Source organism: Pantherophis guttatus, chromosome 3, assembly GCF_059756535.1.
Source record: "Pantherophis guttatus breed Tessera chromosome 3, ASM5975653v1, whole genome shotgun sequence".
Taxonomy (NCBI): domain Eukaryota; kingdom Metazoa; phylum Chordata; class Lepidosauria; order Squamata; family Colubridae; genus Pantherophis; species Pantherophis guttatus.
In genome coordinates this window covers 150,237,298-150,263,165 of record NC_142065.1, presented here as the reverse complement: position 1 = coordinate 150,263,165, position 25,868 = coordinate 150,237,298, and the positions used below count along the sequence as shown (strand labels likewise).

Here is a 25,868-nt window from a genome sequence, read left to right as displayed (position 1 = left end):
CTGTTTGCCAAGAAAATTATGTGGCTGATGCTAAGACATGCTATTCAACCCGAAAGAATCAAATGATGGTGTGAAGAAGCATACCAACTAGCATCAAACTACTAAGCACATCCGAGACTCCATTTTGTGCACTTGCCTAATCAAACACAACACAAATGGAGCTTATCCCCATTTTAATAGTCTGATTCCATCAGTACTCTGCAGCTTAGCTGAGCCATGGAACTGACACAGGTAAGGTATCCAACAAAAAATAATGCTCTAATTCAAATATTTGAGATACTTAGTATATATCTACTCAGGGAAAGATGGCCTGTAACCTCCAGGTATTTTGGACCTATTCTCATCAGTATGAACATGGACAAAACACCTGGGGACAAAATATCTGGGGGATACCATGCTGTATGTATGAGGTATACTTTGCATAAAATATTTTCATGATAACGTTAAATATATAAACTGACACAAGAGTTAAGTATCCTTATCATTTGGAAATCATTTCAAATAACAGTAATAAAAAACAATCTTTGCAAAGATAGATAGGTAAAAAAAATCATTGCAGACCCATTTCTGTGTCACATTCTTCCATTTCATGATCATGTTTAGAACTACCATTTAAGAAACCATTAGATGATGTCTCTGCAACTCCATTAGAGTAGTGATCTGTTTCCATGTCTACATCATTGCTGTGAAGAAAGTTATGGGTAATTTTTAGAATTAGATCTTATTTATAAATATTCACATTGTAATCTACAGCCTCGATGCAGCAGGAGACCACCATTATTTTACTATATATCCACAATATAGTTAAATTCTGTTTTGAGCAAACGATGTAGCCCATGGATGGGGAATCCACTGCCTCCAGGTTTTACTGAGCTATAGCTCCCAGCATCCTGCAGTTCTTGACTCTTTCAATAGAGCCTACGTTAGGGTAAGACAGCTCTTTTCTTCCCCTGGAAAATCTTGCAATTCAACATGGTGTTAAAGGCATTCTAGAAAAATCCTAAAAAATGATAAAATATACAAAATAGCCCTAGCTCTAAATCAAATGAAGCCATGGGCTTTCTTGCTGCACTCCTTTGCAATCTGGAAATTGGCAGTCTACCCATGCATGATGGGGATGGAGTTCTTTTCATGATACTTAACCTATTAACATTGTCATATGTTGTCCTTGACATACATACATGAGGATTGATACCAAGCTACTATCAACCCAATTCTCAGTAGCAGCCCACTTCCATCTCACCAGAGTGATACAGGAATACTGGGGTGTGGGTGAGGAGAACAAGGAAAGAGTGGAATAGAGTACAATAAAGAATAGAACTAGACAGAATTACATTTATGTACCTGGAATAGTTGTTGATCTGTTGCGATCTTGTTACATTTATATTGTTGAGTTCTGGTACATTTAAACTGGTAGATTGATGTTTACTGTGACAATATGACTGATGAATTTTGTTTGATATCACTCCATTACTGCAACTATTTTCAAAACCTAAAAAAAGGGCGAAGGAATTAAATAATGTTTTTAATTAATAGAATGTGTTCTTACATTACAGTATACGTAACTCATGTAGCTTGTATGCATTAACTAATATAAGCTACCTGTTCATACCTATGCTATAATCTCATAAGAATATATCTTATGCATCAAGTAATATAGAGAGTAAGTTATTTTAAAATAAATCCTGGTTCTTGCCTCAAAATACCTAAAAACCAGTCCTGCTGAAAGGATAGTTCTTTCCCAGAACATAGTATCATAAACAGTCTGTGTGGACAAACATGGTATAAGAGTTCAGAGGAAACTTCCCTTCTTCTAGATACACATGTCATGACATGAATTTCTGAGGGATCTTTATTCTCACAATGAAGGCAATGGTAATACCTATAGCGCTTTGTTGAGTATATCTTCTTTCTCTTTTTCCTCCTGCCCCATTTCTAATTTTTTTTCTCAAATTTTCAGAATATCAATTAATTTTTATTAAATCAAATATTATTGAAAACAAATCACACAAAGCAAGAACTCCTCTAGTTTAAACTAGAGATAGATCATATTATGGAAACTATTCATAGAAGTGCAAACTGCAGTGGGGACAGAGTATTATAAAATAGCTGGTAACCCCTGAAGTAGATACTGGGAAATAAGGGTCAGTTTCTCCTATTCGACATTCCAGGCCAGGATGCACAACACAAACTATTCCACATACTAAGTAACAAATGAGTCTAAACTCTGAAGAAGATAAGGAAGCGGCATGTCTTCTTCTTCAAACTCACCAGAACAGTGCGTGCTACTTCCTTTGCCCGTTGATAGACTATGGATATTTATTCCATGGCTGGGGCTCATACTAGGACTACTAAATGATCGTGGACTAACAGGATAGCTATCTTGAGATTTTGGACTGTGACCTCCTAGACACCGTACTTCGCTGTCTGTACCATTGACCATTTCTATAAACTGACGTACCCTGGAAAACATGAAGAGAAGTTATTTATGAAGATTAAACAATAATTTTAAAAACCAAGCTTGTAGTATTAGCACTAAAAATTTGTAGAATGGGGGCTTACTGCTATGTTATACAAATGATAGCCAATTATGCATCTATTTAATTAGGTAACTCTAAATTGGTGTATTAAAATAATGAAATAATAAAGGAAGAAATCTTCCTTTATTTAAGCAATGACAACATGCATATCCAGAAATATGTTCCATTCAATCAAATCAGTTTTGCTTCTTGGGGGAGTAACTATTAGAAGGAGATTCTAGGCTTATCCTTTCACTTCTGAGGATTAAAAAAAAAACATTTTGACAACAAAAAAGCCTTGAAATGGTAGGACACAACTCTGTAGGCAAAACAAGCACTGACATTATCTATGGGCAATACATGTAGAAATCAAGACTCAAATAAATGAATGATTACTGACACACTTCACAAATACTGGGTGTAAGGAGATTCTATCTTTATCTAATGATCTATTGTAGAATCAACATAATCAGAAATGTTTTGTTTAAATTGTAACCTAGTTTTTAAATTGTTTTAATCTTATTTTTAATTCTAATTTTTAATTTTGAGATTAAAAAATAAGGCAAAGTTTGGAGCTGTTATTTTGTTATTCATTCAGTGAACATAACTACATAAATTACCAGATGCTCAGTAATTTGCTGCGATAGGAGCTTGAAAACCATAAAATGGACACACAGAGACTCCCCCAGACTATTTATTTACAAATATCTGCATTACATAAAGACTCACTTCAAAGCAAATAAAAGGTTAGGATTTCTTTCTAATAGACTTGGATACAACTGCTGTGTTGTTTCAATGGCCTCCCCCATTCTTCCTGCTAGGACCAGTTTCTGAATTCCTATTAGCAGAAACAAAAGTACAAGTTTAAAAATGTATATTTCAGAACCAGTTTAAACAACAATTGAATACTTCTGGATCTCTCCTCTCCAGTCTTGGTAAGAGTCTGTCTTTCTTTATTATGACACTATTGATATATTCCTTGGGTCCTACAAATCTCTTTCTAATCATGTTTTACTAAAGTTGATGAATTACATTTAACTTCGATCAAATGACTAGGATCTAAAGTTAATAATTAAATTAAAAGGATTCAGATAATGATTTATTTTTAATTTGCTTTAGTTCTAATACAGTGTTTCAAAAATATATACCTTTGATCATAATTATAAGCTATATATCTGTTAGTGTCTTGACAATGTATATAGACTGTTTTAAACTGCAAATTGATATTAACTAATAATAAAGCATGTAAGTATGACTTCATTGGAAGTGTACTAAAGAAATTTCTCTATATTAGGTTTTTTATCAGTTTGTTTAATCAGCTGCTTTTATAAACACGTAATATAAATGTGAAAAAATGAAATTAAGCAAATAACCATTATTTTTATTAGGTAACAATCCTGTCTATTTTTTTGTGCATAATCGATTTCTGACAAAACAAAATCATGCTTCTATTTATTATTCAGATATTTAAAACAGTAATCAATTAAATATAATATCTGAAATCCAAAGGCCACTTAAGAAGAAGCATTTCTATATCTGAATATTTAAATTCTTTTAGACTTAACATCACAGCACTATTCAAGCTTACTTTGTCTATTTTTAATGGAAGCTAATTCTTCTAGTACAGTCTGGTCAGTAGATCTAGCAAATGCCTCTGCTGTTGCACAGTATCCATGATGTACCAAATAAGATGAAACCATCCTGTAAAAGAAAGTTAATACAAAATATAGCATGGAGGCAGCTTTACCATTTAATCCCGCTGATTAGTCAATTTATTTACAAGTATTTCTTTTCTTTGAAGATTCACTTCAATACAAACTTTTTTTCAGTAGGTTACGTAAATTTACGTAAATTTGCTACATTTATTCTAATATACACTGTTAAAAAGAAAATATAAAATATAATGACATAAATAAGAATATAATGATATGTATTTACAAGTTATATGTATTTAACTTTTCTCAATTTAAAATTGGATACATATGTATATTTAAATACATATGTACATTCAGTTCATTACCAGTTGGAACCTAATAGTTTAAACAGAACATTCAAGAGTGCCAAAGATAACAAAGACTACAAAATGGAATTACACACAATGGAGAAATCGTTCAGCATGGTGAAAGATGTGGTAGAAGCAGTAACATAGTGATGTGTAACACACGTAATAATGTACATGCAAAGAGTATTCTTTTTCCTAGACAAAGTAGTTTTGGATATTAAAGAGGAAAGTATTCTCTATCCATCAAATTTATCCAAGTGTGTCCACATGACTCTTGATTCAAAAACATACTATTAGTTACAAATGGCTTTGAATGAAAAGCAGCAACAGTAGGTAAATGGCATGTGTTAATTTAGCTTTCACTGAAAACATATACACAATTTTCCATCCTCAATCAAGCAGAATCAAACCTGCAAATACACTGTTCATAAAATAATTAAGAGAAAATAATTCTACTCATCTTCCCATCAAATTACTAGAACAGTATCTTAATCCACTTCAGTGCTAACAATTCACAATAAGATGGAATACCTTATATGATTGTGAAGAATCCATAACGAAAGGATTGCCAAACAGGACTCTGCTTAATTTGCATGGTATGGTATGAATTAAGGCATGTACAGTTGGAATTAGTGATTAGTCCTAACTCAAGAATATCTAATTATGCTCTCCTGGTACATGCTGCATACTCTGTTGAAAATATCAATATGAAGCATGCAAAGCTTAAAAGAGCAGCCCTTAAATTAAAACGATTTTGCCAACTACATTTGCATTTATAGATCACTTTTAAACTTGAAATTAGCGCACATACAATAATTCTAACATTTCCAAGCACAAAAATGATTCAAGATATTCTCATAAAATAGACCTTTTAAATTAGATGGACTAGAACAAATTTGGATCAGAAATCAATGCAGCCACCACCAAGTTACAGTAATCAGATAATGAGAGTTGTGCAATGCTTCAGATATGAAGATGGGAAAAGTGCTTTGCAAGCAGTATGTGCATATGCACACGTGTGTGTTTGTGAGATGTACCATCTGTTTAAAACTCTTTAAAAGAACAATGTCTTTTTCCAGGATCACATGGCTGTCCTCACAACAGCCCTTAAAAATATTTAAGAAACTCCGTAGTACCCTTTTCCCTTCAAATCCAAAGTACTGCACAGCCCTACCACATACAAAAAATGAGTAACATTTATTCAAAAGAGTTAAATGCATGGTTTTACATGGAGATAACTACATCAGATAAAATTACCCTCTCAGGAATAAAAATCATATTTGCATGTCTTATTTCACTGCACAAATGTACAAGAAATATAGAACAAGATTTGCAGGACCGAAACAGACCACTTTTAAAATCTCCCAAATTTGAATAGGAATTTAAACAGACACTCATTATAATCTTCAAATCATACTTTTGGATCATCGTCTGCCATTCTCCTTCCCGATCTCCTATAGGGAATCTGTCAATCTGAGCCTGAGTTTTGGTTCTCCATTCACGCATATAATCTTCAATGTCAAATACAAATGGATGTTGTCCAAAATTAGCATCTACTACTTCTCCGGGTGTTTGAAGTCCAACTGTGGGATATAGATTTGGCTGCAAGAGATAATTACAATATAAAATTTAATCGTACAAAATGCAAATAATTTGAAGTTAGCATTAAAACCATATAATTAAGTTAATAACTTCTGCATGCTCCACCAACAGAAAAATTAAGTAGTTAATGTTTGAGTTTCAAGGCTATTTAAGAAATCCTCAGGAGGAAAAATTTCACTCAGTGAAACTTGCAGAGTTCTTGCCAATCAGGATAGGCAATAGAGACTTGATAATCTTATGAACTGAATGAAGCAGCATATAGGTTTCAAGAAGTCTGAAGCAGGCCTGTGTCTCCAAGAATAAAAAATTATAAAAATAAAAAATATTTTTTGTAATGAACAGGTTGATAAAATAAAACATTCTAAAATAACATACTGCTTTTTTGGGTGGTGGGGTGGGAGGTAACAAATCTGCCAGAACAAAAAACCTAAAATCAATACATTCTCATAACATGATGTAGATGTTATAGCACCATTTCTCAACTTGGATGTCCTCTAAAAATGTAGATTTTGCATAATGAACAGTAGTATTAGTGCTAAGAATTCTGGAAGCAGAAGTCCATCCATCTTGAGGGAACTCAGATTGGGGAAGGCCAGAATTGGTATTAAGCTAGTGCAGTACTCTTATCTTATTACTGTGCATAAAAACTAGCTATTGTTGCCTAGAGATTTCAGCACAAAATTTTCCTCTTGTCAGTACTTCTTTTTATATGTATGAAGATGCCAAAAACCTAATCAGAGACCTTCTATATGCAAAGGATGTGCTCTACTGCTAAACTTAAAATTCTATATTTGCAAATCCTCCAGATAAAACATCAAAAGTTAGAAATACATAACTCCAAATGGTAATCATAATTCCTTAGAATCTTCTGCTATTATTATAAACAAATGCTTATTAAGTAATTTTGATATTTTTAAAATGCACTTTGCCCTTATGATTTTAAAAAAATAGAAGTAACTGAAAAATGCATATTATGCAAGCAAGGAAAATGCTCTTTGGGCACAGATATTTTATACTTTAATACAATGATCTTACCGGCAAGTCTGTAAAAGCAATACCTGTAATCAAGAAATATTTAATTAAAATCTGAGCTGTCACAGTCAACACAGGTCATGCTTCAATTGTCTTGTAGTTTTAAAATATGTCTCCATATGAGAGAAAATATTAACAGCTATTCACTTCTTTTTGCTAGAAAATAAATTTATACAGGCAAGACATCCAATAGCAACCGCATTCCACTATTTATATAATTAAATTTGTAATGAACAAGGCCAGAAAGTACAGGATTATCAAAGTATTTATCAAGAACCAATTTACCAAGTGAAATTCATATTTTCAGCTTCAAGAAAAGCTATCTGAAAAGCTACTTTTTAGTTAACTCTTATGAATCATACTTCTACTACTGTGTACCAAACTGCAAAGGGTACCATTCTGTCCTTGCTTGTTTATCAAATGTGTATGGCCACCACTTTCTCATGGAAAGTGACACTGAGCAGCATACAATAGTACAATAAAACAGATATAAAACAATTGTTAACCTAAAGCAATTAAAAATAATTATTAAGGAATATTAAAAACTATAACAGTTCTTAATAAAAACAGAACTAAAGAAGAAAAGTAATAGACAGTGGAGCAATAGTGGAGCAACCTTTGAGTTCACCCATCTCCTGCTATATCCAGACCTGCTGATATAACCAGGTCTTAACTATTCCACTTGTGATACCAAATATATTATTCAAATTTTCAAAGTAATTGCAATAAACCTAACCTAGGACGTTTCTCCAATGCTTACTTTGTCCAAGTTTAAACAAATACAGTATTATTTAAATGTTACATGATATTATGACTAATAAATGCTTTGTTACCAAATTCAGTGGTAAAATAACCGCTGTCTCTTATGTAGCATTCCAGCTAACGTTTTCTGCTACTGCAGAAATGTAATTCTCATATGGCAAGATATTTTGGTGTTCTCATAAAGACTGGACCTTATCAAGTCAGATATGAAGGACAAATACATATAGGCAACTCTTTTCTCTTCCTAATACAGTGGTGCTTAAATGTTTTGAATCTTTTTGGATTTTCAATATTTCTGAATAAATATGACATAAAATGTGACTTCTTCTCCACAGAAGTCTTAGAACTGGACAAAATGAATCCAATTAAACATGAGTCAAAAATATTATTCTTGTTCATTTTTATTGAGGAAATGATCCAAAGCCACATAATTGTATATACGCCTCTAGGATAATCAGGTTCATTTGAAGGGAAAATTAAAGTCAGGTCTTTCAATCAATGGGATGATAATCAGGTGTTTGTGTGTGTGTGTGGGGGGGGGTGTCCTGCCTAAGGAACAGTGTTCTGGGTATTCAAAATCTGATCATCACAACACAGGTATGTAGAAATGGCTCAAATAAAGGACATTTCTGAGGACCTCCGAAAAACAGTTGTTAATGCTCACCAGGCTGGAAATGTTGTAAAACTATTTCCAAAGAAAGCAGATTGTTTATATATGGAAGTCATTCTTCAGTTTGTTAATAACTTAACAAACTAAAGGACTGTCTTGCATTGCCGAATGTCAGTGTTCATGAGATCACCATCAGGAAAACACTGAACAATAGTATGCATGGCAGGATTGCAAGGGGAAAGCCACTACTTTTCATCAACATGGAAGCAAAAATCTTAGCCAAATTGTGTATTGAAATCTCTTTCTCTTTTCTCTATTGATCCTAGTTCTAGAGAGTTAAGATTGAACTCCTCAAAGTCATTCTCAACAGTCAGATCTGAATACCACAACCAATTACCTGTGGTGGTTTTTTTAGTTGAAAAAACGTTATACCTGCAAGCTACTCATTCTACTTTATTTGCCAGCATGTTACCACTAATAATGCCTTTACTTTGGCTCATTTCAATACTTTACCTTCAACAATATTAGATGGATGTTATAACAGAATCCCATTCACCAACAAAAGCCAGAAGGAAACTGAGACCCTAATTGTATATTTTTTGTTGTCTCTCCCACAGTAACGTACATGCAAGAATATTTTCACTTTCTCTCAACAAAAAATTAAATGTGTTATGAGGGAGAAGAAATTTTTCCTGCTAAAGGGTCACAATCCTGCCGTCAATAGCATAGTTGTCAAGTTTTTATCTGCAGTGATTTCCATAAGAAGGGGTAAAGTGTCTTAATTATGAGGAGGGGCTTTTGTTTTTGTTTTGTTTTGAACTTGTAATTTCAAAGGTTTTACATAACTGTTTTATTACTTCTGTTTAATTTGCTCACTATTTCAGTGTTTCATATTGCTTGACCATAATTATATTTAATTAATACAAATCCAACTCATGTTTGCTGTCTAGATTTCAAAACTCTGGGCAACATATTATCTAAGATATCAACAATTCATATGAAAGTCTAATTGTTCTACTAAATGCTATGTATTTTACCTGACATTCTCAAATCAAATACAATATTTTACCTTAAGAAACTGCCCTAAAAATTAGGTCTATTGGTTTTTCATTTTTGTTGAAGATGAAAATTAAAATTGTAATGCATTCATTGTACAATATTTACTACAATTACACATGAAACCAAGGGAAACCAAACTGGGAAACTATCACATAGTTCATTTCATGTTTTTTCACTGAATGTATAATTCCACATCCTTATTTGTTTAATTAAGCTGTACTGAAAAATATTTAACTTACTCAAACATTAATTCTTGAGATAACCAGAGTAACTGGAAAGCAATCATATTAAAAAGCTATATTTACAATAAAATAAATTATTTAAATTTCAAAGCTATTATCAAATTCCCATTGCCACAGATACTGACAGATCATAGTATCAACAAGTAACAGCATTTGGCTGTTGATGGTATTTCATTTTTTTATGTATTGTTTTTTTATTGTTTTATTTGCTCCCCTGAGTCACTGGTTTGAAATGGATGGCTATACAAATAAATGAATGAATGAATGAATGAATGAACGAATGAAGTTTTCTGAACTTTCATTGATAAAGATCAGAAACACTTTCAGAATTCATTTAGTGTTTCAGGAATGCCATTCCCACAGAACAGAAGCATTTCAAGCATGCTACTAAACTGTATTTTCATTTCAAACTAATAATGTTTTATTCTTTTAAAATGGACAACCATGGATATTACATTTCTCCAAAACAGATCATAGTCATCAGAGAGGTTCTAACAAGGACCTTGCTTGAGAAACTAAGACCTGTTTGAGCCAAACTTTAACCATTATATTTTTTGGCGTTTTTATTTTTTGGTCAGAGTTAAGCTCTGAATCAAAATTACATATATGTAAAATTTGGAAAGATTGGTCAAATTTGCTATCATACAGTATTTGATATTTTCACAAAATAGAATCTTTTTTTCATACCCAAACTATGCCCATTCTTTGTGTAGAAGCAGGTATTGTTGATAAGGTTTACACAACAACCAATGACATCACCAGTTGTAAATGTTGGACCATAGGGCTGTCCAGTTCCCGAGGAACAAAATGAGTGCCCATCATCTCCATGGTAACCATATGAATGTTTATCCCAACCTAGAAACAAGACAAAAATAAGTATTTACTATATCATAAAATGCCCAGAAATAGATTGAGAGCTGCATCTAAATTTAATTATTCTTTCAATAGATTCAAATACTATATCAAATCCTACTGGTTTGTTTAAGGCTGGATGCAAACTAAATGTCTGGACTATGTCAGCCTCAACATACAAGATTTTTAAAAAAATGTTTTATAAAGACAGGAAGACAAACATTGTGCTTCTGAGCTCAAGAAACAGAAGGTACCATGGATATATGTTAGCTTTGTGTGTTTGCAGCACTATGAACTATTAGATAGGAAGAATGTTTATTTATTTATTTGCTGCTTTAATCTAAACAAAAGTATAATTAAGCTATAGAATAAGATAAATAAGAAAGAATATTAAAATAACACAGTAGTAAAATCCAAATCAAAACAAAACAACAGCACTCCAAGGAGTAGCATAAGGTTTCCAAACCTTAGCAGGAAAGTCTCCATCACCACAAAGTTATTCCCAAAGTTTAATAGATTTTATTTGATTTAATTTAATGGCTTAATGGATTTCCAAATAGGAAAATAGGTTAGAGCCACACTGACCTCATAAAGAATGCTGTTCCAGAGAAGGAGGCTACAACTAAAATGGCTTATCACTATGACTCCTGGATATGACATTTCCTAAGGGCCCAGAGATACTCTCCTTTTTTAGTGAGTCAAAGCCACTAGAAGATGATCTCATAAATATCAGTACCTAAGCCATACAGAGCTTTAAGGTAACAACCAGCACTTAAGTTACATCCAGAAGAAACCTGGTAGTCAGTGAAGCTCTTGCATTAGAGATGTTAAATAGGAAAAGTTAAAGGCTCCCATCATTTTAAAAGTGCTGCATTTTCAACCGGTTGAAGCTTTGGGGTAATTTTCGGTGACAGCCCCATGAAAAGCATATTGCAATAGTCCAAATTAAAGGTGACCAGGCATGAGTGACTATGAGCAAGTTCTTCAGGAAAGGCCTTAATTGGTGCACAAGATGGAGTTACACAAAGGTTCCCTTAATTATAGTTGCCACCCATTCATCAAATAATTTGTCCCCTGATTCAGCACAGGCCATAGGTTATAAGGTTTGGCATGTAAAAACTGACTGTGAAGTTCTTGTTCAATGCAAGATTTGAAAGCAGCAGAAGAGGTACTGAAAAATTCTCTTTGTACCTAGGAAGCAATATTCTCCCCTTCTTCTCTTCCAAGTCATCTTCTCTAGTGTCAATTTTATCACGATTGTTATTGGCCTGTTCACAATGCTGTTAGGCTGAAATTTTCTCACACATTCCTATATTATTTAGTTGTAAGCCATATACAAATAAATTAACAGAGTTTAGAAATCTTCAGTAAACTGACTTTGAAAATGAACCTGGTTCTGGCATTACAACATGAAACTGTGTGCTGCATCTGAGGCTAGACAAGCATAAAAAACAGATGATGTATGGAAAGTTATATATGACTCTTGTCATTCTGCATTCGCATCAATAGTCTGCCGAATTTTGTATGAGAACAAATGATTAAAATCTGGTTCAAAGTAATGAAATTAATTAATGAAATTAATTCTTCCCTTCTCATTTTCCTTCCCAGTATAATTTTTAGAAATGTAAATAAATGCATATAAAGAAGTTTATAAATATAATAATTTATTCAAGAAGAATTCTCCTGGTTTCAAGGAGACATACTCCGAAATATGTATATATAGTTGTTAAACCTTTCAGACCAGGAATATTTTCTGCATTTCCTCTCCATTGCTTAAGGACAGTTAAGAATACACAGTGCTGGGGATAAAATCACAACCCATCTTAGAATATATCAGTTATGTAATTATTACTTAAAATGCATTTTAAGATAATTTTTCCTAGTTTGAAACTAAATCTAGGATTTATGCTACTGTTACAAAAATAACTGTACTTGAGACTGACCAGCAGTGAAAAATGACTGGCTATAAAAACTAGTCTAGATTTTTAGACTATGGTTTGAGAAATTTTTAAAAATGTCATATAGTATCATGTTAATTAATTCTCACTAAAAATCCAAATTAGACAAGATGTCTCTTCAATGTTTACATTAGCTATTTTCAGCCACTGAATGATATGGTACTATTCTATAGTTCCACCTTCTATTCTCCTCATTCTACACATATTCAATTGGAGGAGAACATAAGCATGTTTGCTTGAACTGGCATAGAGAGTTTCATGTGATTCAATATCCTAATAAAACAGTTCCAAAATATATCAGTAATACTACTAAACGGATGAATAAACCCTGTCTTCAGTTTTCAGGAAGAATGCATAGAAATCAGGAGGAGATAAGAGGCTAAGGCCAGTATGTACATCCTCTTGTCTGCTCAGTTTGAAGCCCTTCACTCATTCAGCCATACATAAATTAACCTAACAACTAGCTATATTTCAATTAAGAAAAAAAGGATTAATTTTTTTTTTTTGGGAGAGGGTGGTAATTTAAAACACTATGCATACACAAAATGAAAAACACAATGCAATTTGGGCAATTACCAACACAGAAGCCTTTAAGCATTTTATAATTAGCAATCAATTCCTCCAAAGCATTTACAATTTCCAAGCAGAGTTTCAAATAACTACTAAGAAAAACATCTATGTTACTGTTAACTTTTTTTGGTCCAATTGTTTAGGAAGCGTTCCTCAAATATATGGCACTTAAAATAAAATCAGCATCAGATAGTGTAAAAACTATCTTTTCGAATTCTGTGTTAGCATCACAATTCCTTTTCTTGGTCAAAATATTACATTTTGAGACTTCCTAAGCAGAGCTAAGATATTCACATAACTATGGCATGTTGAATATCCCTTTTTTTTGGACAGAAACATCCATCTATATGAGTAACCTATTCCAAATGAAATTTATACTGAGTTACAGAGTTTCAGTACTGTTATGCTAAATGGTGTTTAACTAATGTTTGCATGGAAGGCAAGCATTATCTTCCTGCAAATCACTCTTGAAATGTTGAAGCAAGTTTTGATAGGCTATGACAAGGTATAGCTTGAATAAAAACCAACAAAAACCAATCTACGATTTCTAAATCCTAGATTACATTAAAAACTTATTAAAGTTTTTTTCTCATCTCGAAGAAAGAAAAGTTGAATGGATTAATATATCAAAGCAATAAAGGTTTTTTTAAAAAATAATTATTCTTCATCATACCTGGTAGTCTGTTCATGTTTACTCCTTGAGCTGAGAGCCCAATTCCCATATAACTGAAAAATAGAAATTAAACAGGTCATCTTTCTCTGCTTTATATATACTCATTTCAAAACAGTAATGAAACAAAAAAGCAATTTTTCAATTTAGTTTACCATATTTTTCGGAGTATAAGATGCACCGGAGTATAAGATGCATCTACCTTTTTTGGTGTGGAAAAGAAGAAAAAGAAATCTGCCTCTGACTCTGAGCAATTTTGCCTTTACTTTCATTTTCGTTTTCAGCATAGCTTGATTAGCACAAGGAAAAGAAAAATCTGCTCCAGCAATTTACCTCTTTGCAGCAAGCAGCAGAGCCCTGTGCAAAACAGCTGATAGCAAATCAGCTGAGAGTCGGGAGGCCGATCCAACCAAATTGTGCTAATTAGGCTGTGCTGAAGCTGAAAGGAGCTGTTTTTTCTTGCTGTTTGTTTGCAAAGAGGTAACTGCTGTGAGGCAGAGGCCAAAGGGTGGGGGCCAGTGGGTGGGCGGGGCTACATTCGATGTATAAGTCGCACCTAAATTTTCACCCCCTTTTAGGGGGGAAAAAAGGTGTGTCTTATATTCCAAAAAATGTGGTATATATTTTACTCCAGCTTTTCAAAGATAATACCATTTTTTTTATTTTTTACTCAAAATATTTGTTTGATTTTTATTATTTTTCTTTTCTGAGACTATTAAAGACTGATAAAACACTTTCCCAATATTCAAATATTAACAAATTATTGAGCATTTCTTCTTCATTGGTATGTTTGATTTTTAATGCAATTCAGGAAAATATCTACTTTTCGAAGGGAAATCCTCCCCCATATTTCTATTATGAGATATAAAGGTGCTCATCCTCTAAAAACATTAATGAAGAAAAAGAAAAGACATTTTTGCAGAGATATTTAACATTAATAATAGCTTTTCTTTTCCTCTACTAAGCATCTGAGAAAGCGTCATGCCAATATCCAGGACTCTGATAGGGAAATTCAAATTCAACATTTAAATTGAATCTTTAAAGATTTCTATAGGATGAGTGTGTATGGATAAGCCCATATAATCTATTTCAAATTAAATTGATAAAGAATAAACTGCAGATTGTTAATACTCAGCATCACAAAACTTACCCACTTATTACCTCTTGAAGCTCAATCATAATCTCCTATCACACAACAATTTAGCAATGTATTTTTATGTAAGAGAACAATACAAATTTATCAAGTTATAAATTATAATGGCTAAAATAAATTATGCATTTTATAATTAATGCTGTAAGCTTTACTAGAATTTAAGAAACTATAAGTGCTAGAATTCAGATGGATTACCACTCATGCCCTACTTTATGCTCAATAATGGATTCAAATTCTAAAATTAGTATTGATGACTACCAACAGAACTGTATAGGCATTCTCCATGAATCTCTCATCTGGACTTAGGAAGGTACTGTCCATACACTGTAAAATGTCTCTGTACACAATGCCAGCTACTCAGTTGTGCCTTTCAATATATGCTGTTCCTGGCTGAAATTTATATCTTGTCATTATGCGTTGGACTGTCTCTGAGGTCTCCTCTGCACAGTTTGCAACTTGGGTCCTAGCTAGTACAGCAAACCCCTGCTTCTATAGATCTGATGCTTACTTCCTGTTCTTGTGTTGCTGTGACTAATGTTCTCTTTCAGTCCAGCTCTTTCCAGTCACTGGCAGGATTTCCCAATGTTCAACCACCTCAGCTATCTCTTGATGGTACATCCCTTGTAGGTGTTGTCCTGCAATGGCACTTCCTCTGCTTGATCTTCCTTCTTTATCCATTGCTGCCTCAGACATTCTGTCAGCAGCTCATGTTTGGGTGTTATCTTACTGATGTACTCCCAGATGCTATGGGTTTCATCCAGGACATTGATTTAGATATTGTTTCCAACAGTGGTGAAATGTAAAATTTGTTGCTACCGGTTCTGTGAGCGTGGCTTGGTGGTGGTGGTGGGGGTAGGGTCATGTGACTGGGTGGGCGTGGCCAACTTTTAAAAAAAAACTTTTTAAAAGCATTTTTTACTACCGGTTCGGGCAAATAGGTAGTAAAAAAATGCTTTAAAAAAGTAAAAAGGTTATGACGATTACAGCTGTGCCGCGCGATCATCGGAACTCTTTTTTTAACTTTTTTAAAGCATTTTTTGTACTACCTTTTAAAAGTATTTTTTACTACTGGTTCGCCCGAACCGGTAGTTTTTATCACTACCGGTTTGCCCAAACCAGAGCGAACCGGTAACATTTCAACCCTGGTTTCCAACTGGTGTACTATATCTGGGTATTGGACATTGGGTGGAAACCTTTACAGATTGTGAGGAGATCTTCTGGATCTTCACATCATTATCTTCCACGTCCTCCTTTGGCCAGCTCACTATATTGGCAGGGTATCTAATGACCAGCAGGGCATACACATTCATGGCATGGAACTTGCTCTTCAGGATCTGTCTTATCTTTGGTGTTGGCATCTTCCTTGCCTCCTCCTCATGGTTCCTATGTGACTCTTGGATACTAAGGTACTTGTGGCTGGTCACCATGGCTGTTATGTGGCTTGCTGGTAGTTCCATCCGTCAACTACCTTCCCTCTTTTTATTCACATTTGGCTACACTTCTCGAGTCCAAATGACATCCGACATCCCAATCTCCTCACTGTAGATTCATGGATGGATGCATGGATCAGCAAGTCAATTCACTCTTAGCACACAATTTGATGTCTTCTATGTAGAGGAAGTGGCTGTTGGTAGTTCCATTCTTGAACTTATATCCGTAACTCTATGTGATTATCTGCCTATGCAGAACAGAGCAGGGACAGTGCTTTACTTTGGTATATGCTGCACTTTATGGCTACTTAAGGGATGCGGTGGCTCAGTGGCTAAGACGCTGAGCTTGTTGATCGAAAGGTCGGCAGTTCAGCGATTCAAATCCCTAGTGCCACATAACGGGATGAGCTCCCGTTACTTGTCCCAGCTTCTGCCAACCTAGCAGTTTGAAAGGACGTAAAAAATGCAAGTAGAAAAACAGGGACCACCTTTGGTGGGAAGATAACAGTGTTCTGTGCATGTTTGGCGTTTAGTCATGCTGGCCACATGAGCATGGAGACGTCTTTGACCAGCGCTGGCACTTCGGCTTTGAAACAGAGATGAGCACTGCCCCCTAGAGTCGGGAACGACTGGCACATATGTACGAGGGGAACCTTTACCTTTATGGCTATTCAGATAAATCCATCTAGACCTTGAATTTTGGGTGACTGTTCTATTTAGGAATAATTGGTGCTGTTCCCAAAGTCCTTTTGAGCTGTGCTCATATACTGGCCCATAAGCAATTAATAGACACTAAGCAAAACCACAGCTATCCTATATGTTTAGAAACATGAATTAGGCTGGGCTTCTTATGAAGTATAACATAAATTTGAGTTGTGTGCCAAGTAGGCTGGCTATATAAATCAATTAAACAAACAAACAAATAAACAAACAAGCCACAATTTCAAGTAGTGCTTAATTTAAGCCATATGTTGTGGGAACAGTTTCAGGGGTTAACACATGTACTTGTTTATTATTACTGTATCCATAAAAATACAACAATAATTTAAACAAATATCTAGGCCATTAACTTTTGTATACATCTCTAAATTAAAACACCCTCACCAGATGGCTCTGCATGGAACCAGCAAAAAGAATCCAATCTCCCAATATAATAGGTTTCATTTTCTTATTAGGTTTTTTTTTTAATAATCAGAAAATGTTTTCCTCTAATTTATGACTGTTATTCCATATCTTGCATCTTCAGGTATAATAACCAAATACATTTAATTATTTATTAATAGCGTCCAGTTTTAATATCAAATTCTCACATTTAAAAGAAGCCATTATGTAACTGCAATCTAACTGCTCCTATTTGGTTCTTATCAAAGGCATCTCTACTGAGGCCTTATTTAGTTTCATATTCATATTGAAATCCCTGTTACTTGCCTAACAAAAAAGGCGGTTTCAGATTCCAATTAGAAAAACAACAAACCAAGAAAAGCACAGAAAGAAATAACCTTGTTTATTTAGTCCTTAGTTAAGCAACTTGGTGACACCTCACAAATTCAGAACTACAACTTCCATATTGACAGATTTGGCTTCTTTTGCTGGCAGGAATCAAATGGTGAAAGATTGTGCAGCATAAACCAACTAGTTATTAACAATGAGCCAGATTTCTTAAAGTTTCTGACTGATCATTATATGCAAAGTGCTTTATAAACTTAAATGTCAATCAACCAGTTTCTCAGGCTAAAACTGCTTCATACAACCAAAGAGTGTTACACAGTATAAAAGTATCCAAAATTAAATGTATTTATAGCATTCAAAGGAAAGGATTCAGTGTTATGTGAGAAAAGCTGAATATAAACAACAGACCAGAAACTATATGCTGAACAATTCCCTTTCTGCCTTCATAATTCCCAAATTTTGAGATTACAATTCCAACCCAGACATTAAGATTAAGAACAATTGTCATTTCTTATGCTGTACAATTTTATATTAATCTATTGGGGTATGCTTACTTTATTAAAATCACAAATACAAGAGCACCTGGATGACCTCACCCAGAGGGTTTATGTAGATATTAAACAAAAGATGAGAAAGCAACAAGCTCTGCAACAACCCTACACAATTGGAACCATATGCTGGACCTCTTTTCCCCTATCAACAGCAAACCAGGCCTGGAGGAAGGAAGATAATGTGCACAATTCAGTGCTACCCACACAGCCAGTCCAGAAGGATACCATGATCAATATTATTGAAAACTTCTGAGAGGTCAAAAAGAGCAAGGACAGCATGCTATCCCCCTCCCACTCTTGCCAGAAATCATCCAAGGGTGCAATCAATGCCATCTCAGATTTGAATAATGACTGAAAGGGATTCAGATAATCTACTTCCTCCAGAGATGTTTGAAGCTGCTGCACAATCTTCTCCACAACCTTCCCCCCAAATGGATGGTTGAAAACTGGCCAAAAATTTCCCCGTACCACTGGATCCAGTCTCTCTTGAGGAGGGGGACAGACCACTGCCTCCTTCAGAGACAGTGGAAACACCTTCCCTTAAATAGGAATTAATCACAGCTATGGCCAAATTACATGACACCTCCCAGTAGGCCTTAGCCCATCAGGAGGAACAGGGATCTAAAACAGAGATGATGGAGCTAACAGTTTTTAAAAGCTTACCCACTTCATCAGGCCTAATAGCATCAAACTCTTCCCAGATAACTTTGTCCACGTCATCTCTGTAGAGATACCTTAGCATTAAGCTTTCAAAATTTTCTCTGGGTACTTTTATTTTGGGTCTTCTTTTTTTTCTATCCTTTTTTTCCTTCATTACAGTTTATTATTTATTATTTATTTATTATTTAAATTTGTATACCGCCCTTCTCCCGAAGGACTCAGGGTGGTGAACAGCCAAAATTAAAATACATACAATATACAATTTAAAATAATTTAAAAAACAGAATTAAATCGAATTGGCTCCCAAAAATTAAAACCCATTACCTTTAAAATAACCCATTAAAATTTTAAGCCAGCCCAGCTTGCTGAAATAGGAAGGTCTTCAAAGCTCGACGGAAGGTCCGGAGGTCCGGGATTAGTCGTATTCCTGGGGGTAGCTCATTCCAGAGGGCGGGTGCCCCCACAGAGAAGGTTCTCCCCCTGGGGGTCGTCAGTCGACATTGCTTGAACGAGAGCACCCTAAGGAGGCCCTCTTTGTGGGACCGAGTTGGCCGGTGGGAGGTAATCGGTGGCAGAAGGTGGTCTCGTAAATAACCAGGCTCTAAGCCATGGAGTGCTTTAAAGGTGAGAACCAATACCTTGAAGCGCATCCGGAAGACCACCGGAAGCCAGTGCAGCTCGCGCAGGCAAGGTGTCACATGGGAGCGCCATGTCGCCCCATAATTACCCGCGCGGACCAGCTGGAGCTTCCGAGTGCTCCTCAAGGGGAGCCCCATGTAGAGAGCATTGCAGTAGTCCAGGCGAGAGGTGACGAGGGCATGAGTGACGGTGCATAGGGAGTCCCGATCCAGAAAGGGACGCAACTGGCGTATCAGGCGAACCTGATAGAAAGCCCCCCTGGCCACGGCCGTCATATGCTCTTCTAAAGACAGCCGTGCATCCAGGAGGACACCCAAGTTGTGAGCCCTCTCTGTGGGGGCCAATGACTAGCCCCCAATAGCCAGAGATGGCACCAGCTGGCTATATCGGGACGCCGGCATCCAGAACCACTCAGTCTTGGATGGGTTGAGTCTGAGTCTGTTCCTCCCCATCCAGACCCGCACGGCCTCCAGGCACCGGGACATCACTTCAAGGGCATGTTGGGATGGTCTGGGGTGGAGATGTACAGCTGAGTATCATCAGCGTACAGATGGCATCGCACCCCAAATCCACGGATGATCTCGCCCAGCGGCTTCACATAAATGCTGAACAGGAGAGGCGAGAGAACCGACCCTTGCGGCACCCCACAAACAAGGTGCCTTGAGGTCGACCTCTGCCCCCCAGCCAACACGGACTGCGACTGGTCGGAGAGATAAGAGGAGAACCATCGTAAAACGGTGCCTCCCACTCCCAACCCCTCCAGCCGGCACAGCATGATACCATGGTTGATGGTATCAAAAGCCACTGAGAGATCTAATAGGACCAGAACAGAGGAACATCCCCTGTCCCGAGCCCTCCAGAGATCATCGACCAACGCGACCAATGCCGTTTCCGTGCTGTACCCAGGCCTGAAGCCGGACTGGAACGGATCCAGATAGACAGCTTCATCCAGGTACTGTGAGGGCTGTCGCGCAACCACACTCTCGACAACCTTCGCCATGAAGCGAAGATTGGAGACAGGACGGTAGTTTGCTAAAACAGCCGGATCCAGAGAGGGCTTCTTGAGGAGGGGCCTCACCACCGCCTCTTTCAAGGCGGGAGGTAAGACACCCTCACTCAGAGAAGCGTTAATAATCCTCTGGAGCCAGCCTCGTGTAACCTCCCGGGTAGCCAGCACCAGCCAGGAGGGACACAGGTCCAATAAACATGTGGTTGCATTCAATCTCCCCAGCATCCTGTCCACGTCCTCAAGAGTCACAGGATCGAACTCCTCCCAGATGACATTCTCAAGACCCGCCTCAGACACATCTCCTGAACCCACCCAGTCAGAGTCCAAGCCGTCCCGAATCTGAGCGATTTTATCGTGCAGATAATACGCAAAATCCTCAGCACACCCTTGCAAGGGGTCTTCCCGCGCTCCCAGATGGAGAAGGGAGCGGGTCACCCTAAACAAGGCAGCTGGGCGATTATCTGCCAACACGATAAGAGCGGAGAAGTAGTTACACTTCGCCGCTTTTATCGCCACTAAGTAGGTCTTGATATAAGACCTCACTAGTGCTCGGTCAGATCCAGAACGACTAGCCCTCCAACTACTCTCTAGGCGTCTTTTCCGGCGCTTCATCTCCCTCAGCTCCTCGGAGAACCAAGGAGCTGGGCCGATTCAACGCCGGGTCAGAGGCCGCAAAGGCACGACCCGATCTAAAGCACCAGTGGCCACCCTATCCCAGGCGGCCACCAGGTCTTCTGTCGAGTCGTGAGCCAGAGTCTCAGGAAATGGCCCAAGCTCCATTTGGAACCTATCAGGATCCATCAGGCGCCTGGGGCGGAACCATCTAGTTGGTTCCGCCTCCCTGCGGCAGGGCGTGGCGGTCAGAAAGTCAAGTCTAAGGAGAGAATGGTCTGACCATGACAGGGGTTCAGTGACTATATCCCTTATATCTAGACCATTTGACCACTGACCAGAGATAAAAACCAAGTCCAGAGTGTGTCCTCCTATATGAGTAGGGCCATGAATTAACTGGGTCAGGTCCATGGCTGTCATGGAAGCCATGAACTCCCGAGCCACCTCAGACGTCTCACCGATGGACGGCAGGTTGAAGTCCCCCATGACCATAAGCCTGGGGGTCTCAACCGCCACCCCGGCTATGACGCTGAGGAGCTCGGGCAGGGCCGCTGTCACGCAGCAGGGAGCCAGGTACGCAATCAGCAAGCCCACCTGCATCCCATGGCCCCACTTCACAAGGAGAGACTCACATCCGGCAATCTGAGGTACAGTGGCCTCCCTAGGATCGAGACCTTCCTTTACAATAACCGCCACTCCTCCACCCCTACCCTGAGCCCTCGGCTGATGAAATGCACGGCAACCCGGTGGGCACATCTCAACGAGGGGGACTCCCCCCTCCTGGCCCAACCAGGTCTCTGTAATACCCGCCAGGTCCGCTCCCCCCTCCTGAATTAGCTCGCAAATGAGGGGGGCTTTGTTAACCACAGACCTGGCGTTGCACAACATCAGCCTGAGACCAGGGTTCTGAGACTCTGGACCACCCAGGGAACGAGATGAGCATTGGGGACCAGAGCACGTCACCGCTTGAAGACAGCGAGCACGTGCCCACACAACACGATGTGGCCCCCTGCTCCCACCATATCTGCCCCTCCCACCGACAGTCCTGATGGAAATCAGTAATTAACCTTAGTATTTCATTGGTTGTCTTACTGTTTGCCCTTTCTATTTTTTCACTGTGTTTATTTTAATTTTTTTTAAATCTTGTTATAAATATGATAAAATGAGCCTTTGCTTTGGAATCAAGGGGTAAAAGATAAAAACATAAGTCACTCAGGAAAAGGAATCTGTCACTCTCTGAACAATTTGTTTAACTGCCAAATTGTTCATATTGTTTTGTAAAAATGTATAATAGTCAGTCGATTTGACTTTCTATAACTGCAATCTATAATTTTATATTATTTGTCACACCAGATGAAGCAATGAAAAAGTACTCCAGGTCACATTGCCATCTGTTCATCAAGCAGGAACTGTAAGTTAAAGAGGAGTCCAAACAGAAGAACGAGTTCCATGCGTCAGAGCAAAAACTAAAGATGGTATGTCTCTGGAATCAGTTACCATATCTTCCAAATACAAAGATATATTATAGATCTTTGTATTTGCTATGGTTAAACTTTAATATATTTCTCCTCGTCAAGACATCACTCAGACATCCAGACAGTACTTCCTCACCTATTTGGTCTGGAATTCAGATATACAACTGAATATTATCAGCATACTGATGACCCCTGACCATGTGTTAAATGAGTTTATTCAGTGACTTAATGTAGACATTTCAATACATACATTACCATAGTAAAAAAGGACAGTGGTGCTCAAGATGGGATTCACCATCGCAAGATAAACTACTTATTCTTATGATTCAGAAATCATCAACTATTTTGTTGATATAGTCTTTTTTGATCTGCAAGGTATTCATTGATAAGCCAATATCTAATTTTCATAACTTCTTCAGCAAATAGATTTCAAAAGGTATATAATTTAGAATAAAATCACATTATTTTCCCCAAAACCTTATTAACAATATTATGGCTATCAAACAAAACCGGGACAATAGTGAAGGAGCCATATCGGTAGTTACTGTTACATAATTTTTCATTTTTAAACAATAAAATTTGCAGCCAGCATTTGGACATTCTCTGATGTCCAATAAATAGTAATCTTTTGTTGAATCATTTCAAAATTAGAAGAAACATAATACTCTTTAAGACTCTTTGTCATGATTTGTTCATACTGATTACTGCAACTCTTTGTTCCAAAATTATATCTAATATTACCCATCTTCATATTACTCTTCAATTTTAGCTAAATAATTCCACAGGTTTTCCTAGCTCAAATTGTGTTTACAATAACTCAAAGGATTTTAAAAATTGATGCAAGCTTTATACGCACGGTCACTCATGCCCTCGTCACCTCCCGCCTGGACTATTGTAATGCTCTCTACATGGGGCTCCCCTTGAGGAGCACCCGGAGGCTCCAACTGGCGCAGAGTGCGGCCGCGCGGGTGGTAATGGGAGCGACGTGGCGCTCCCATGTGACACCTCTCCTGCGCGAGCTGCACTGGCTCCCGGTGGTCTTCGGGTGCGCTTCAAGGTTTTGGTTACCACCTTTAAAGCGCTCCATGGCTTAGGACCTGGTTATCTACGGGACCGCCTACTACCACCAATAGCCTCCCACCGGCCAGTACGCTCTCATAGAGAGGGACTCCTCCGGGTGCCGTCAGCCAAACAATGTCGGCTGGCGACCCCTAGGGGGAGAGCCTTCTCTGTGGGGGCACCTACCGTCTGGAATGAGCTCCCCCTGGAGATACGGAGGATCCCGGATCTGCGCACCTTCCGCCGCGCTGTGAAGACCTTTTTATTCCAGCAGGCGGGCTTGGCCTAATCTCTTCCCTTTTAAATATGTAAATTTTAATCTGTTTTTAAATTATTGGGGTGTTTTAATCTGTCTGGGCCAAAATAATTTAATTTGATTTTATTTGGTTTTTAAATTTTTTATGTCTATGTTATTTTATTGTTTGGCTGTTCACCGCCCTGAGTCCTTCGGGAGTAGGGCGGTATACAAATCAAATAAATAATAAATAATAAAAATAATATATTTTATAAAACATAGTATAACTGGATCCATAATAAAATTACATTAAACTATTTGTATAACACTGTGATATTTCTTTAATGGCTATTAAAAAAACAAACAAACCACTGATTCGCCCCACAAATGAAAAAGCCAAAGCATCTAGAGCCTATTTTCATTTCTATATTAGAGACGGAATAATGAAATCCCTTCTGAAATTCTGTCACTCAGATGTTCTAGTTTAATTTTCTAATAATGCAGAACTCAAATTTCCATTGCAAGTAAACTAATAAAATAAACCAATGAATATAATTGAGACGTGGAGTTAAAAAGTATCAGACCTTCATTCTAAATATCTACTAAGATATTAAGATACTAAGCTGAAAATATACTATTTCAATCAGAGAAAACTATAAGGAATGGACTTTCTGAAATTAATTTATTATATCCACAATTTGTACTACTGGCTGCTCAGATATATCTTATCACATATTACTATTGGTATTAGTGATGGTTTAATATAGCAAAAGACAAGCATTGTAAAGTGCATTTGCTGGTTTCACTAAACAATGTTGTGACAGAGTTTAGCATGGTTGCACAAAGAACTCTCTGATAAACTAAAAGACAAAAAGAATAAGTATAAAAAATGGAAAGAGGGACACATAACTAAGGCAGAATACCAGCATATAGCCTAAATTTGCAAAGATTAAGTCAGGAAAGCTAAGGCTCAGAATGATCTAAAACTTGCAACAAATGTCAAAAATAACTTTAAAAGTTTCTTTCAACATATAAAAAAACAAGAAAAAAGTCAAAGAAACAATTGGCCCACTAATGGGAGAAGATTGAAAGGAAGTGACCGTCAGCAGGGAGAAAGCAGAGCTGCTTTATTTTTTCTTTGCATCTGTCTTCACACAAAAAGAAAAAATAGCCCAACCTACCAAAAACAAAACAGTAAAAGACAGCCAAGGAATTCAAATTGAAATAGGCAAGAAAATGGTAAGAGAATGCCTGTCCATTCTAGATGAATTCAAATCACTGGGACTGATGGATTAGATCCCAGAAGGAGCTGACAGACGTGATCTTGGATCCATCGAATCATATCTTTCAAAGATCCTGGAGCACCAGGGAATTACCAGATGTGATTCCCATCTTCAAAAAAGGGAAAAAAATAGATCCAGGAAACTATAGACCAATCAGCCTGACATCAATACCTGGGAAGATCCTGGCAAAGATAATCAAGCAACCGATTTGTGAACAACTAGAAGCATGCAGTTATAACCAGAAGCCAACATGGGTTTGTCAGAAACAGATCATGCCAAACAAATCTTATTTCATTCTTTGACAAAGTGACTAAATTAGTGGACCAGTGAAATGTTGTGGATATAGTATATTTGGATTTCTGTAAGGCATTTGACAAAATAGAGCACAACCTACTTCTTGGTAAACTAGAAAAAATGTGGGATAGATAGCATCAC

General features: G+C 37.0%; 1 protein-coding gene across 1 annotated transcript in view; it reads right to left on the bottom strand.

Moving 5' to 3' along the window:
* Positions 1 to 25,868, bottom strand: part of RANBP9 (RAN binding protein 9) — a 41,732-nt gene that overhangs the window by 4,859 nt on the left and 11,005 nt on the right. Inside the window, exons 3-11 of the mRNA XM_034429223.3 lie at positions 13,882 to 13,934; positions 10,516 to 10,683; positions 7,159 to 7,181; positions 5,939 to 6,123; positions 4,108 to 4,220; positions 3,249 to 3,357; positions 2,272 to 2,462; positions 1,345 to 1,492; positions 562 to 683 (exon numbers count right to left, since the gene is read on the bottom strand). Coding sequence (XP_034285114.1) covers positions 562 to 683; positions 1,345 to 1,492; positions 2,272 to 2,462; positions 3,249 to 3,357; positions 4,108 to 4,220; positions 5,939 to 6,123; positions 7,159 to 7,181; positions 10,516 to 10,683; positions 13,882 to 13,934 — 1,112 coding nt within the window. The remainder of the gene's footprint in view (positions 1 to 561; positions 684 to 1,344; positions 1,493 to 2,271; positions 2,463 to 3,248; positions 3,358 to 4,107; positions 4,221 to 5,938; positions 6,124 to 7,158; positions 7,182 to 10,515; positions 10,684 to 13,881; positions 13,935 to 25,868) is intronic.